Below are 13,900 nucleotides of genomic sequence, written 5' to 3'. Positions count from 1 at the left end.
AGCTGTACATGCCCATCCTGGAGCCTCGCCATGGCCCAGTTGCATGACTCATGTCCTACCCTCGCCCTCTCCTCTGTCCACGCTTCCTCCATCTGGCCCTTTCATTAGGGAATCTGTGGAATAGAGGGCTTGTCCTTTACCATGTGGGATCAGGTGAAGGCTTTTCAGCCGGCCTCCAGTTCTGAGCACCCATTGTTCCGTGTCCAAAACTGTGCCTGTAAAAGCTGTTGTGCATCCATCTTAGGTGTGCAAACAAGGCAGCTGGATACACAGGTCGTAGGGGCAAAGGACTGCTCTCACCTGCCCTGTTCCATCCCCAGGGCCCGTGTGGCAAGCATGATCAGCTGCCAGAGCAACACCAGATGCGTGAGCGGAAGGCGGGGGGCTGACTATTTGAGGTGGGATGCATATTTATACTGTGTTCATTTTTGTGCTCCTTCCTCCTCAGCCTATCACAAATCTCTGGAGGACGCGCTGAGCTCTGACACATCAGGACACTTCAAGAGGATTCTTGTCTCCCTGGCTCTGGTAAGGTCACTTTTTCTCCAGTGTGCTTTGCTTGTGGGACTCTGATTTTCCAATCTAACCCCTCACAAAACTCCAGTTTCCTCCTAGCCCCCCTTCTCCCCGACAGTTGACAGGGATGTGGTTGTGTTTCTTTAGGTAGAATCTAAGACAGCCTGCAGAACTCAGGAATACACCAGGATGCTTTGGTGTTTGTCCTTTGATTGATTGTACCCACTCAAATCTTTCACTTCTAGCTCTTGCGGCCTATAGGAAAGCAACATGCCAAATGGCCATCCAGTCAGACTGCAGGCTGCTGGAAAGGTCATGCTCTAGGGCACATTTTTTAAAGGGGGGAAACGGAGCTATAAACCTAGACAAAAATGTCCCTTGAGTCCTTGTAAAACCTCCTGCTCTGAGGTCCATGATGCTGTGATGACTGACCCTGACTGCGGATCTGGCCACATCTCCTCTATATTTCTGAGAAAGTGACTGAGCGCTGGACAGGAAATGCTCAGGGCTCTCAGGCACCCTGTCCTTAAAGAACAGGGGTTGGTGATGCTCTATCCCAGCTGGTCAAGGAGTGTTGGAGGAAACATACTCGGTGCGCACATGCTGGGGTGAGACTGGAGATCTGAGTGTGGATGGTCCTGGGGTCTTTGTGCCCCAGTTAAACTCCTAATAAATATACTGTCACTGCAGAGAACAGGGAAGATCCGGGGAGCCAGGTGGCTTAAAGGGACATTGCCACACAGATGGTACCGCGGACTCCAGTCCCCTAATTTTATATGGAACAGGCAGCAGCAGAGCTGGCTTCCCATCCCCATCTGTGTGTGTCAGGTGTCTTCTGGAGAGACCCCTGGCAGGGGTGAAAAGGGAGTGCAGGCTCTGGGGTGCCATGAATGCTAAATGCATGGCCTTTGGGATGTAGACCTGTGTCCATCAGGAACCAAGCAGAGGTCACCAAACAGTTGTCAGCCGGCCAAGGCTTTTGCCACCAACCACGTGACCTGGCTGTGAAAGACTCTCCGCCACCACTAGTAGCCTCGGCCATCCAATATCATTTGGGTTTGCAGCAGGGACAAGGATCCTTCCTGCTCTGAGCAGACATTTCTTCCAAGATCCTTTCTCCATGACTGTCATGTTTAAACACAGGGCAACCGTGACGGAGGAGGAGAAGACCTCACACGAGCTCATGAAGATGCCAAGGTGAGAACTGCACCTGCAGGTGTGCACATGTAAACACATGCTCACAGACGTGGGAGTGGGTGTTATTTATCAACCTCTCCTTTGCTCCTTGGGTCTGAGAATGTCCACCCCGAGACCGCCTACCCTCTCCGTTTCTGATGGGTTCCCTGTACCCAACACTGAGGCACAGGGGGCCTTCAAAGAGTTCGTGTTGCTTAGTAGCTCTTCTTTTCCCAACCTAAAGGAAAAATCTCAATGAAATTTTCCATGAGAATAGTCTAGCTGGGGCTTGCAGAAATCACACCGTACTGCTAGGAAAATTAGGAGGAGTTGGGGGCATGGTGCTTCCTTTTAGAATTTAAATCAACCATTTTATTAGTTATAAAGATGTAGAATTAGTGAGTGGGTTGGTGTCCGAGGCCCTGAATGAAGTGCTGTAGCATGTGCCAGTCTGCCCAGAGGTCACTTTGGCACTGAATTGGATGGAATTTTCAGACCATTCTGAAGGGATTTCCTTTCTTGGTTCCATGGCGGTTTCATGCTGGTTAGTGCGATCGTTGACTCTTTTCCTGTTTGTCTCCTGTCTTCGATTTTCTCCTTCCGCCACCTTGAACGACACCAGCCGCTGCACTTGGAAAGTCAACAAAGCCAAAATATTCAAGGAGCCTAACATCCAGCACCTAAACAAGGAGTCTGGTCTTCTGAGGTGCTCCAATGGGAGCTATGAGGTCTCAGCACCTCTGCAAATCAAGCCACGGCTTCAGGTGTCCAGCGTCAGGCCCCCATGTTTGGAATGACTGGTCTTCACGACTCAGATGTTCCCATGCATAAACCCACGTGAAAAATGCCTAGTGAAGTGGAACCATTTCTGGGACAAAACTATGTGTGTTTGGATAAAACTGCCACGCTTGATTTCTGCAAGCCCTAGTTCTAATATCCTGGGGCCATTGCGGTTGGCAGAGCTCTGTAAACATACAGGGCAGCCCCAAACCATGACAGAAGACAAGGTCCCTCTCCTGAGAAGCTCCCAGTCTGGCCCACTGGACTGTAAATGTTCTTATTAAAGGAAACACCTCCCCCCCGCCACCATCATTTAGTTGCTCAGAAGCTAGTTTGCAAAATAGCCACCATTTTTGTGGGCCACACAAATAAAAATCAGATCCCCTTGCTGGCAGTACTGCAACAGTTAGCTTAGGAAGGCTGTCTCGTGGGGAGAAGCTCAGCGCTTTCGCTTCGCACAGGCTGGCATCAGTAGCTGCTGTGGTTTTGATCCGTGGGAGTTACCGATCCCTTGCGTTTTGCTAGGAGTGACACTGAATCTCAGAGTGGAAGGCAGCTGAAACAGCTGAGCTGCACCTGCTTCCTAATCTGAATCAACCAGGAACTGCTGAATTCATGATTTCAGCACAAACCCATAAACCAGCCCGGGCTTGCTTCAAAGGCCCCAGTCCCCAGTGAGCATGGCACGAGCGCCCGGTTGGTTAGTCAACTGGAACCAGGCAAGGTTAGCCTGGTGGGGTCAAACATGAAGACCCCTTGACACAGTTCTGCCCTCCGCAGAGCTCACACTTCAACCCCCATGACAAGAATCATCTCCCTTCCCCCCACCCCCGCACTGCACCATTGGAGCTCCTAAGCCTGTTTATGAATCTCTCTGGCCTGAACTATCTGAGGTGGCTTCCAAGGGCTGTTTGAATATTCTGCTGCTGCAACGCCTGTGGACATGGCTGCTCCCTGGCCCCGCCATTTGCCGCTCTCTCTGCGTGAAGCCTGTTGACGTGCCTTTCATTAGCACGGCCGGCACTGTTCTCTTGGAGAATGTTGTTAGCCTTGCTACCAGCAGAGGGGGGGCTAGCATCACTACCGCATGCTGCTGTGCCTTCCTACGCCTGTCCTGGGCCTGTCCCGTACCGTGCTGTGCCTTCCTACGCCTGTCCCGGGCCTGTCCCGTGCCGTGCTGTGCCTTCCTACGCCTGTCCTGGGCCTGTCCCGTGCCGTGCTGTGTTTTCCTACGCCTGTCCCGTGCCGTGCTGGGCCTTCCTACGCCTGTCCCGTGCCGTGCTTCATTCAGACCTGCCGTTGATTGTACCGGAGAAAGAGAGAGGCAGCAATCAGTGGCTAAAATGACTTATGCTGAACAGATGAACTCAAAATCCTAGGCCCCTATTCAGGCCATTCCAGCCAAACTACTCCCCATGGCTCAGCCCTGGAGGAATGCACTGGAATAATCTCACATTTCATCAGATAGCAAGACCAATGCCCTCACCACCCAGTGCCTGACCTTCACGGGGGCTCAGAGAGGACAGAGTAGTTTTTCGAGGCTGGCAGAAGAGAACAACAGTCCCCATGTATTTTTGTAGGCCACCTTGTGTGTGTGGAACACCTTCCCTCTCTCCCTGCACCAAACAAACCCCCTGACCTCCCAATTCCTGTGGCTTGGCCTTGCATCACCCAGCTTCTCTCTGGCATGTGCACAGGTAGCCCTTCACGGCCTCATTCCTCTCCTGCTCCGAGTATGTCCACACTGCAGTCACAAGGTGTGATTGCTGCTCAGGTAGACAGACCCAAGCTAGCTTTAATCCAGCCAGCATGCGTACCAGAGGAGTGAAGAGGCAGCAGCTGCACGCCTGGCCCCGTAATTACCCTGGCTTGGACAGCCTGTGCTGAAGTGCGCACCGCCGCCTTCAGTGCTGCTGAACCCAAGCTTGTGAGATTGAAGCTGTAAGCGCCCCTGGGACTGCAGCCTTAGCCTTATTCATTGCCTTAGCCTGCAAGCTCTTCAGAGCAGGGGCCTTGTCTTCCAATGTGTTTGCAAAACTCCAGGTGCAGTGGTGGCACTCTGTGAAGAATAATGATGGGCAGGGATGGTGGCCCTAGCCTGTGTTTGCAGAACGCTGGGAAGGAACGACAGGGGATGGATCCCTTGACGATTATCTGTTCTGTTCACTCCCTCTGGGGCACTGGCATTGGCCACTGTCAGAAGACAGGAAACTGGGCTAGATGGACCTTTGGTCTGACCCAGTAGGGCCGTTCTTATGTTTTTATGCTCCATCACCCTGCTGGGAGACCACCACCCCAACAGGATTTCCACGGTGTGCTCTGTTCTCCTCTGACCCACACAAGGGCCCTCTCTGTAAGGGATTGTTAGCAGAGGAGGGGTAATGGAGTTTTCTATATTTTACCTCATGCACTTGTGAACAGCCTGATTGCCTGCCCTGGCAACTGCTGGCATTTTCAGCAGCTGGGTCAGCAAAGGGCATGGCCAAGCCGCTCAGTGGCCAGAACAGTGGGCGCCCTTCCAGGCGAACAGGAGTCCTCTTCTGCCACCCTTGTCTCCCTCTCTCTCGGTGGGGGGAATGATCAGTGCCTCCCCCAGGAAATGGGGTGAACAGCACATCTCTGACCCTGTTGCTTTCCTCCCCCCCTTCCTCTCTCTTTCTCTCTGCCAGGTGGTCGCTGAGAGCCTGGTGAGTGCTTGTCCTTTTATTCTTTGACCTCTATCTGCATGATTAACGGGATCCTACCTAGCGTGTTTGCAGTGCTGGAGGGGGAGGGGGCAGTAAAACCCTGTCCGCTGCACACCCAGACCAGGCTGCAGGCTCCTCCTGCTGGGAGCTCTCCATCTCGCTCCAACAGTCCCCACGGGCCAAACCCTGCCTCCTGCCTCTGCCGCCACCCCCAGAAAGTCCCATGGGAACCCGAGTGACAAGGCCGATGATGGGTGCCTGGGAAATGTGCGTAATAGCAGAGTCCCAGGGCAGTCCCAAGTCACTTCGGAGGAGGCAGTCCTGTGGGCCCAAGCGGGGGAGACATTTGCTATGGGAACAGGGGCAGTTCCCCCCACACCTTGGTTTGTTCAAACACAACTTCTCCCTCCCCCCCAAACTCTTCTGAAATGATGTCCCCGGGCCAATTTTAATTGAATACCACATAGCCCCATTGACTGCCATGGGGTTACTCCTGATTTACACTGGCCCAAGCTTCATCTCTGTCCTCCCAGCAATCCACAGAGGCGTCTGCAGACTCCAGCCGGACTGACAAGCCTTTCCGTGCCCAACAGGGCCCCAGGGGATGGGCCACAGAGCCTGGCCAGGCCTCAAGGGACATTTGGGGGATTGAATGGAAGCTGCTTAAACAGAGTCCGCGCTAAGTGGGAAGGTGCTGCATTAGGGGGAGGAGAAGGGAGATCGGATCCTTTCCGGCCAAGATGTGGAACAGCTGAGAGCCAGTCCTGTTCCCTGTGAAGTCAAGGGCAAAACTCCCCCCAGTTGCAGTAGCTGAGGCTGACTGGTGCAGAACAGGGTCTGCAGCTGCAGGGGTGTCTCGGGAGCACTGGGGCAGTGGCGCCGGAACAGCGTGCCAGCACTTTTGCTGCATAGAGGAGGCCATTAGGCTCTCACAATGGCGCACACACCATGCATGCAAGGTGACGCCGGCGGTGCTGTTCCGGTTGTGTACAGCCCACTCAGGACCACAGCAGGCTGCTCACTAATGACTTTAGATTCGGGCCTGCACAGTTTTTTAGACCGGTTTAACTGTTTCTATTTGCGGTGTGACTTTCTACTGAAATAGTGAAATCGGTGCAATCCCGAGGGTGGGCGCAGTTCTATCGGGATAAAGATGCTTTGCATCAGTGTAGGCTATTCCCGTTCCCTACGGGAATAAAGCACCTTTGCACCAATACATGCCCACACACACAGGTGTATCTCTTTAACTACACCAGGTCTCGTTACAGCGCTACAGTGTTTGTGTGTAGGCAAGGCCTGAGTAAAACATAAGATCACAGAAATGTGGGGCTGCAAGGGACCTCAGGAAGTCATCAAGTTCAGCCCTCTGGACCAGAATCAAACCTAGGGAGCCAAGTTGGTTGGGAGATAATTAACTTTCCCTGTCAAACATTTTCAACAGAAACAGGGGGGAAAAATCCTCGGTGTTGCAATTTTTCAGATTTTCACTGAAAACCACAATGTTCCTATGTCTGGGTTTTCCTGTTTTTCAGTGAAAACCCAACTATTTTCAAGAGAAATGAACTTTATTTTGTGAAAATCTGTTTTGTCAAATAAGCTGTTTTCCTTCTGGAAAGCTTTTTGGACTGAAATGTTCCCACCGACTCCCCCAGGAAGAGCTGGTGTACAGCACGGCCCCTCCTGCTCTCTGCACTGTCTCCTCTCCTCCTTCACTCTTACTTGCTTTTGCAGAAACTATCCGATGTTTCCAGCGGCGACTCCACATCCCTGGAAACCCGTTTCTTGAGCATTTTGTGCACCCGGAGTTACCCCCATCTCCGCAGAGGTAGGAGCACGTTAATTACCAGATTCTGGCCCTATGACGAGTGGTGAATTCTCTGATCTGACCTGCGGAGCCCACATTGCCGCTTCCTGGAAGAGTGAGCTTGTGACAGCTTCACCCGTAGTGATGCAGCCCTTGATAAGAGGGTGGAAATTTTCCTTTCGCCCAGGGGAAGGAGTGGCAGACCCTGCATCTCTGGGTCCTGGTTGCCAACTGCACCTGCCTTAGGAAATACTCATGTGCTGTTTTGTAACCATTCCTTCTGGCACCTACTTAGCCTTTACTTAGCCTTTCCTAACACGGACCAGAGGGCTTGATCTTCAGGTCCAGGGGGCCGAGTAGGGGGCTTAGGGCAGGATGCAAAGGAGGGGCATAGGTGGCTTTGTGCCCTGCTTCCCTCCCCCCAAGTCTTGGGGTCAACTTGAGGCCGGTTTGGCCTACAGCAGAACTTAGAGCAGCCTCGGGACTGGGGGGCTGGGACTTAGTATGCTCTGGCTTGTGACTTGCTCTCTTCTCCTTTGGTACCTAGTGTTCCAAGAGTTCATTAAAATGACCAACCATGATGTGGCACACACCATCCGGAAGCACATGTCTGGAGATGTGAGGGATGCCTTCGTGGCCATAGGTCAGTTCCCCGCTGTGTGCTCAGTGGGTAGAGGGGGCCCGGGATTCCACTGTGGCCCAGTGTCAGATGGTGCATGGCCCTGTGGGGCTCTCTGCTATCGCCCATGCAGGGGGTTCCTTTACTAGGTTATGCAAATCACAATCCACTTTAAGCCCCGCAGTCCCATGTACCACACCTCTCTAGGGCTGGCTCTAGGCTGACCAGACAGCAAGTGTGACCAGGGGGTGGGGGGTAACAGGAGCCTATATAAGAAAAAGATTCAAAAATCGGGACTGTCCCTATAAAATCAGGACATCTGTCACCTTAACTGGCTCTGGGGCACCTCTTCTCTCCCTGGAGCTAGTCCAATGGAACCAGAACTTCAGAAGGGATTGTATTACTTAAATATTGGGATGGTATCGGGAAAGCTGTCTTTAGTCTCTCTTATTTTCTGTGTGAAAGCCATGATCAGAATAATACTAGGGACAAACAAAAGAAAATCAGGGATTGGTTCTGGTCCATCTTCTCCATTCAGTGGAGATGAGGCAGCTGAATAATTCAGAGCCTGCTAATTACCTGCCTGGATGGTCTTAGAGAGTGACCTGTGCTGTGAAGTTGAGATCTAGGGTGAAATCCTAGCCCCACTGAAGTCAATGGGAGTTTTCCCATTGATTTCATTGGGATCAGGTTTTCCCCCTGGGTTCCTATCATTGGGTCCCCCGCTAACATTCAGGGAAGGTGGTTGCTCCCTCTGAAATACCCAAGCGGAGAGCAAACTGCGCCCCTAAGGCAAAAGTTGTTGGAGGGGCTGTACTGTGAGGAATGATTCCCCCCTGGGTATCCTGGAGCCATGCCACTATCGCTGGGGGTGTGGGCAGGGCTGGTTACTTAGTCCTTGGCAAGGTTTCCAGACTGCGTCTCTTCTCTCTCTGCCTGCAGTTCGGAGCGTCAAGGACAAGCCGGCGTTCTTTGCTGACAAGCTCTACGACTCTATGAAGGTGAAAACAAACTCTGTGTTTGGGGTTCCCATGGCAACGTGGCGCTCTGCATTTTTCAGCCTGGCTGGAGCTGGGGCAGCCCTGTGGCAGTGACTGGTATTTTCCGTTCCATGGGTTCTGGTGAAGCATCCGTCTGGCTGCTGCGGCAGCAATACCTCTGCCCAGCATTATGTCCAACGACAGCGTCGCTGCTGCCACGCTTCCCTGGGCATGGAAATTTGGGAAACTCGTTTAATTTATCAGCTAGCGGAATGGTGGGAGGGACCCCACCATGCTCCCACCCTGCCCCTTTTGGTTATTGTATTTTCTCCCCACGTTGCCAGGGCATCGGCACCGATGAGAGAACCCTCACCAGGATCATGGTCTCCAGGAGCGAGATCGATCTGCTGAACATCAGGCGTGTGTTCAAGGAGATGCATGAGAAGTCGCTCCACCACATGATTGAGGTGAGGAGGGGGCGGGAACTTCCCTGTCACATCCCCACTGGGCGCTATCCCTACTATTGACCAGGAGCGGGCCAGGCTTTGAAGATGCTCGGCCTTTGCCCTTAAAGTTGACTGCAGGTGAGTGTCCTGGGCTCTTCTGAATCGCTGACCATTAGTGTCATCATGGTGACTGCTGGCCCCCACTGTTTTGGGTAGCCAGCTACTCCATCTTCCAGGATTGTGCCCTGCTGGATGGTAACCAGCACTTTGTCCATTCACACTTTAAATGTACCAGGCAGGCAGTGAACATTGTGAGTGAAAATTTCTAAAGTATTTCTAAGACGCTTGTCCCCATACTGTCTGTGCACCAACAGTATTGATCCCTGCCTTCTGCTGGAGGAGATCAAAATGCTTAAGGGCCAGATTGCGCTCCCCTTACCGTGTTGACACAAGATTCTCCTCTCTCCTCGGGGGTGAGACTGTTTTCAGAGGCAGAGATCCCAGATGGATTCTGGCTTTTCATTTTTCTCTGGCATTTGTTTCCTTCTTGCAGAAGGACACCTCCGGCGATTACTGCAAAGCTCTGCTGGCCATTTGTGGAGGGGACGACTAAGCTGCCCCAGGAGCCCTGTGAAAGCCCGTCCCTGTGTCTGAGCCATCACGTGCACACAGCCTAGATGTCACTATAGCTTTTAGGGGGCTTTGGAGGACGTTCAGTTCCACTTGGAAGAAGATTCACCTTCTAGAAAAACGTGCCACAGAAGAGTGTAACATTGCAAGCAGTGCAGACCACCTGGGTGGTCTCAGGGTGGGGATTTCATGGGAGGGAGTGGGGTGGGGGATTATTGTCTGAATTCGTACAAGATGACTCGTGTCCAAACGTATCACTAATCCAGGAAGTTACTGTGATATAAGAAACGTTTTAAACCACAGAAATAAAACCTTAATGTTGCTGACCATGGAACGACTCCAGTTTGCTTATTGCAAGACCTTCATGTGCGAGAAAGCCCATCTTCTCAGCTGCCTTGTGTAATGCTGAGTGCCACCTAGTTCTGTTATCTGATCACACTGGCTGCTGCATGCTCTGCTACCTTCACTCCCATGGGTATTTTCCGTGGGAAATCTGTCTTTTCTTTCTGGTGGAGTGGGGAACGGAATACCCAGGGGAAATAGTGGGAATGGCACATGCAAAAACCATCTGGGAACTTCATGGTTTAATTCCAAAATACAGAGCTGTTAGGAGTTCTCCAAGTGCCATGTGACCAGAGTCTGCTCCAGGTGGAAACAGAAATCCAGTCCAGGATCTGTCTAAACTGAGAAGAGGTTGGTTAATTAAACCCATTGTTCATTCCCTGGCAATAACCTATGTAAGCTTCCCTTTTCCTCTGTGAAAAATCTGGACTGGATTTCTGTACCTTTATGGAAAGGACTGTGATTGCAGTTCTGGATATCAGGTATTCGTATGGATGGTGGTACAATAAAGATGAAGTAAAAATGTGACCTTCCTGCCCTCACCTGTGATCCCATTCATGGTCTGATGTGCTTTACAAGCTGCTAATGGGGCATTCAAAGCACATGTGCCAAAACTGTAATATGCACCTAACAATTATTTATTCTAAAATTGCGTGGATACAAAAATGTATATCTGCAGCCGATCCGCGATCCACAAAAATTGTCTGCGGATATCCTCTGATTTTCAGGGCTCTGCTTACTGTGGCTGGGCTGAGGCTCAGAGGCACCTCCTATTCCCCCGCGCAGGCAGCTGTGGGAAGCCAGCGCAGAGTCGCTGACCCTCCACCTGCCCTCAGCCGGGTGGGGAGCCTAGAGGGTGAGGACATGGCCGGGGGCTGCTCTCAGCCCCCCCAATCCCTGCACCATGAGCAGGTGGAGGATCTGCCATGGCTCCCCGAGGTGGAGGGGCCTTGGGGAGGAAGAAGAGGGGAAGGGGAAGGGATCCACCCGTGTGAAGAGTGGACAGTCGAGGCCCCCTCATTCCAGCACCATTGATCACTGCTGCACAGTGACCTGCGGAACTGCCTGCTCAGTCCCCTGCACAGAGCAGATGGAGGGTCTCCACAGCTGCAAGCCCAGCTATTTTCATGGCCGGGCTGTGGCTCCGAGCCCCCTGGCCAGAGCTAGGTCAGGGAGACCCATGCTGGCAGCTGTGGGGAACCGCAACAGACCTTCCACCTGCCATAGGTAGAGGGGCTGAGCAATCCCTGGCCCGTGTTCCTGCCCACCCAGTACCCTCACCAAGGGCAGGTGGAAGATCCATGCCACAGTTCCTCACAGCTGCCTGCCCAGTTCTTACCATCAGAGCCCTGCGCAGATGCAAAATTTGTATCTGCAGCCAAGCGGCTATCCACAGAAATGGTCCACAGATATAAAGTGGACACTCGCGGATTTGCAGGGCTCTACAAAAGGGCATTTTCCAATGGAAAACTGTTCCATCAAAAAAAATAGGACCCACTCTCCCAGTAGCTTACCAAACCCTGCTACCACATGTACAACAAACAGGCAACCCAAGCAAAGGGACGACATTGCAATGCAAGCTCATAATCCCCAAAACAGCTGGTTTCAGAGTGGGCCACTAACCTAGCAGCTGGCGTTTAACCCATGTTGCTGCCATCAGTTGGGAAGAGCGGAGAGCATTTTGCAGGAGGATGTTTGAAAGGGGGCTAAAGCTACTGTAAGAAAGTCAATTCAGTGCTGGGCCTGTTGGCCTTGTGGGTAGGAGCAGGTTAGACTCAAGAATGGAGCAGGTCTTGTGGTTGCTCTGACCGACTCGCTCCTCCTTTCTGCTCATCGAGAGTGTTCTAAGTAGGCATCTATTTGTGGAAGCTGTGAGGCAGTTACTGCTTTTAGTCACCGGGGGCGAGGAGGGGGTGAATTCGGAGTAATTCCCTTGACTAAGTGGAGATATGACACCTCTGTCGGAAGAGGAATCCGGAGCAGCATGTCAAGTGCATCTGTTTGCTTGGAAACAGGAGGGTTAAGAGCAACATGCAAATGCTGGCAAATGTGATGGTGAGCTACCACGGCTCTCCTGGGCCCAGCATCCTTGTGTAACTCTGACTCCTGAGGGTGGGGCCTGTTTGTCTGCATACACTAGGGCCCACCCCAAACCGCACAACTAGAGACAAGCTGCTTCCATTCACTAGCAAGCCAGGCATAGAGAGATGATCTCCAAAGGTCCAGGAGGTCTGTTTATTTTGGCCCTGCGCTCAGAGGAGATTGCCCTAAACTCACTTTCCACTTCCTGCCAGAAATTCCAGTAGAACCTGACGCACCGAGACCAGCGTCTTTGTTTTCATGCGCGAGGAATTTCCCTGGGAGGGTGTGGCAATGAATTCAAGTCCTGGCTGCTCCCTGTTAAGTGGATGAGGACACCAGAGTCACTCAGTGATAGGAGGGAGAAATCCTCCTCAAAGGAGTTCCCTTTGCAACACCGATTCTCTGACATCCCACCCTCCGCCACTGATGGTTTAGCCCCAGAGCATCCATCTATCAATCTAGGTCCTTATCTAGCCCTTACTGCTGTGGGAATGAAGGTCCACTAGCTATTGCTCCAGCAGAAACAAGCCATCATCACTGTAACCACCACGTACACTAATCCTAACACCCTGAGCTCCATGTCTGCTCCCACTGTTATTAGTGCTAGTGGGACTGCCCCAGCACTCACTGGTGGCAGAATTTCCAAAGATCCTCAGTGCAGATCTAGACCATACAATCCATGTCCCATCACTGTGGGAAATTCAGCAGCCCCTAAAAGCATCCCAAGCCAGGAGGGAGCAATTCCTGATGGCCTGGAGAATGTCAGAGATGGGGTCCCCCCAGAATAATAGGACAGCTGTAGCGGTTTGGGGAACTCAAGCACAATCCTACAGGACTCGTTCTGCATTTGGAGTATTTTCCCTCTTTATCCTGTCCCTCCGGTGCTTTGGGAAATAATCCAAATCCACCTTCTTCTCTACTTCCCAGGCAGCCCTCCCCGGAAATTGTCCTTGTTCATCACCATGGACGAGAGGGGAAGACTTTGGTGATGCAAGACTGTTCCTGCTCTCTCTCCCTGTGACTGGAATGATGCTCCCAGCAGAGTGCAGCTATTTCTGCAGTGAGAAGTGTAACCAAAACCAAAAGTGCAGTCGCACCCACTTGAAACGAATGACAAGGAAATGAGGGAGTAATGATCTCTGTGCTCCAAGGTTTAAGACTGACTTCTTATGCACCAAAAAGATAACTTGGTTGCCGTGTAAACTACTGGCACTTTCTGTGATGCAGAAAATTGGCCGGAGGGGTTGGAGGGGGAGAAGTGATCTTATTTGACTTCTGACCATCTTCTTGGTGCTGTGCAAGACCTTAGAGAAGGAACAGGCTCTGCTGCATGAGAAAAGCAGGATGGCATTGGGATAGCAAGTCACATCTTTGGATGATTTTAAAAGTGAAGGGTTAATTGAAGCAGCCTGAGCCAAGCATAGTGGTTCCGCTGCCCAGAGTTTAAATGAATCTTGATCCCCATCTGGCAGCACCTCTTGATACTCTTGTTCTAGGTCCCTGTCTTGCAGACCCTGCTATCCCGGTCCTGTGAGGCTCATGGCCAAGTCTGTGGGTCGGAGACCTTTACAAATGGAGATATTTGAAGGTGAAAGGCCTTGCATCCAGGCCATCTTCACCCATCTAGGATTTTAGTCCTGGTCTCCAGAGGAGAGCCAGGACTATTCCTCCAGTACACCTCTCTCCCCCATCATGCATTGGATCTGAGCCTGTTCTAAGCTCAGACTCCATGGGTTGAACTTTCCCAACCTTGAAATCTTTCTCAGGACCTCACCTGGCTAGGTTATGTGGTTCTGAAGGCAAATGGCGACCTCTGGTAATTCAATGGATACCTGTAA

At 52.0% G+C, this 13,900-nt stretch overlaps 1 protein-coding gene across 2 annotated transcripts in view; it reads left to right on the top strand.

Annotated features, from left to right (window-relative positions):
• Positions 1-9,967, top strand: part of ANXA6 (annexin A6) — a 39,871-nt gene extending 29,904 nt beyond the window's left edge. The window contains exons 19-26 of one of the 2 annotated variants that reach the window (XM_032771835.2): positions 449-528; positions 1,660-1,713; positions 5,142-5,159; positions 6,891-6,984; positions 7,511-7,606; positions 8,525-8,583; positions 8,907-9,029; positions 9,562-9,703. In XM_032771835.2, coding sequence (XP_032627726.1) covers positions 449-528; positions 1,660-1,713; positions 5,142-5,159; positions 6,891-6,984; positions 7,511-7,606; positions 8,525-8,583; positions 8,907-9,029; positions 9,562-9,621 — 584 coding nt within the window. In that variant the 3' untranslated portion in view covers positions 9,622-9,703. Of the gene's footprint in view, positions 1-448; positions 529-1,659; positions 1,714-5,141; positions 5,160-6,890; positions 6,985-7,510; positions 7,607-8,524; positions 8,584-8,906; positions 9,030-9,561 lie in introns of both variants that reach the window. The other variant, XM_032771844.2, reaches the window with a different exon arrangement.
• Positions 9,968-13,900: the final 3,933 nt, after the last annotated feature.

Source organism: Chelonoidis abingdonii, chromosome 7 (assembly GCF_003597395.2).
Source record: "Chelonoidis abingdonii isolate Lonesome George chromosome 7, CheloAbing_2.0, whole genome shotgun sequence".
In the NCBI taxonomy this organism is placed as follows: domain Eukaryota; kingdom Metazoa; phylum Chordata; order Testudines; family Testudinidae; genus Chelonoidis; species Chelonoidis abingdonii.
This window is presented reverse-complemented; position numbering and strand designations above follow the sequence as displayed.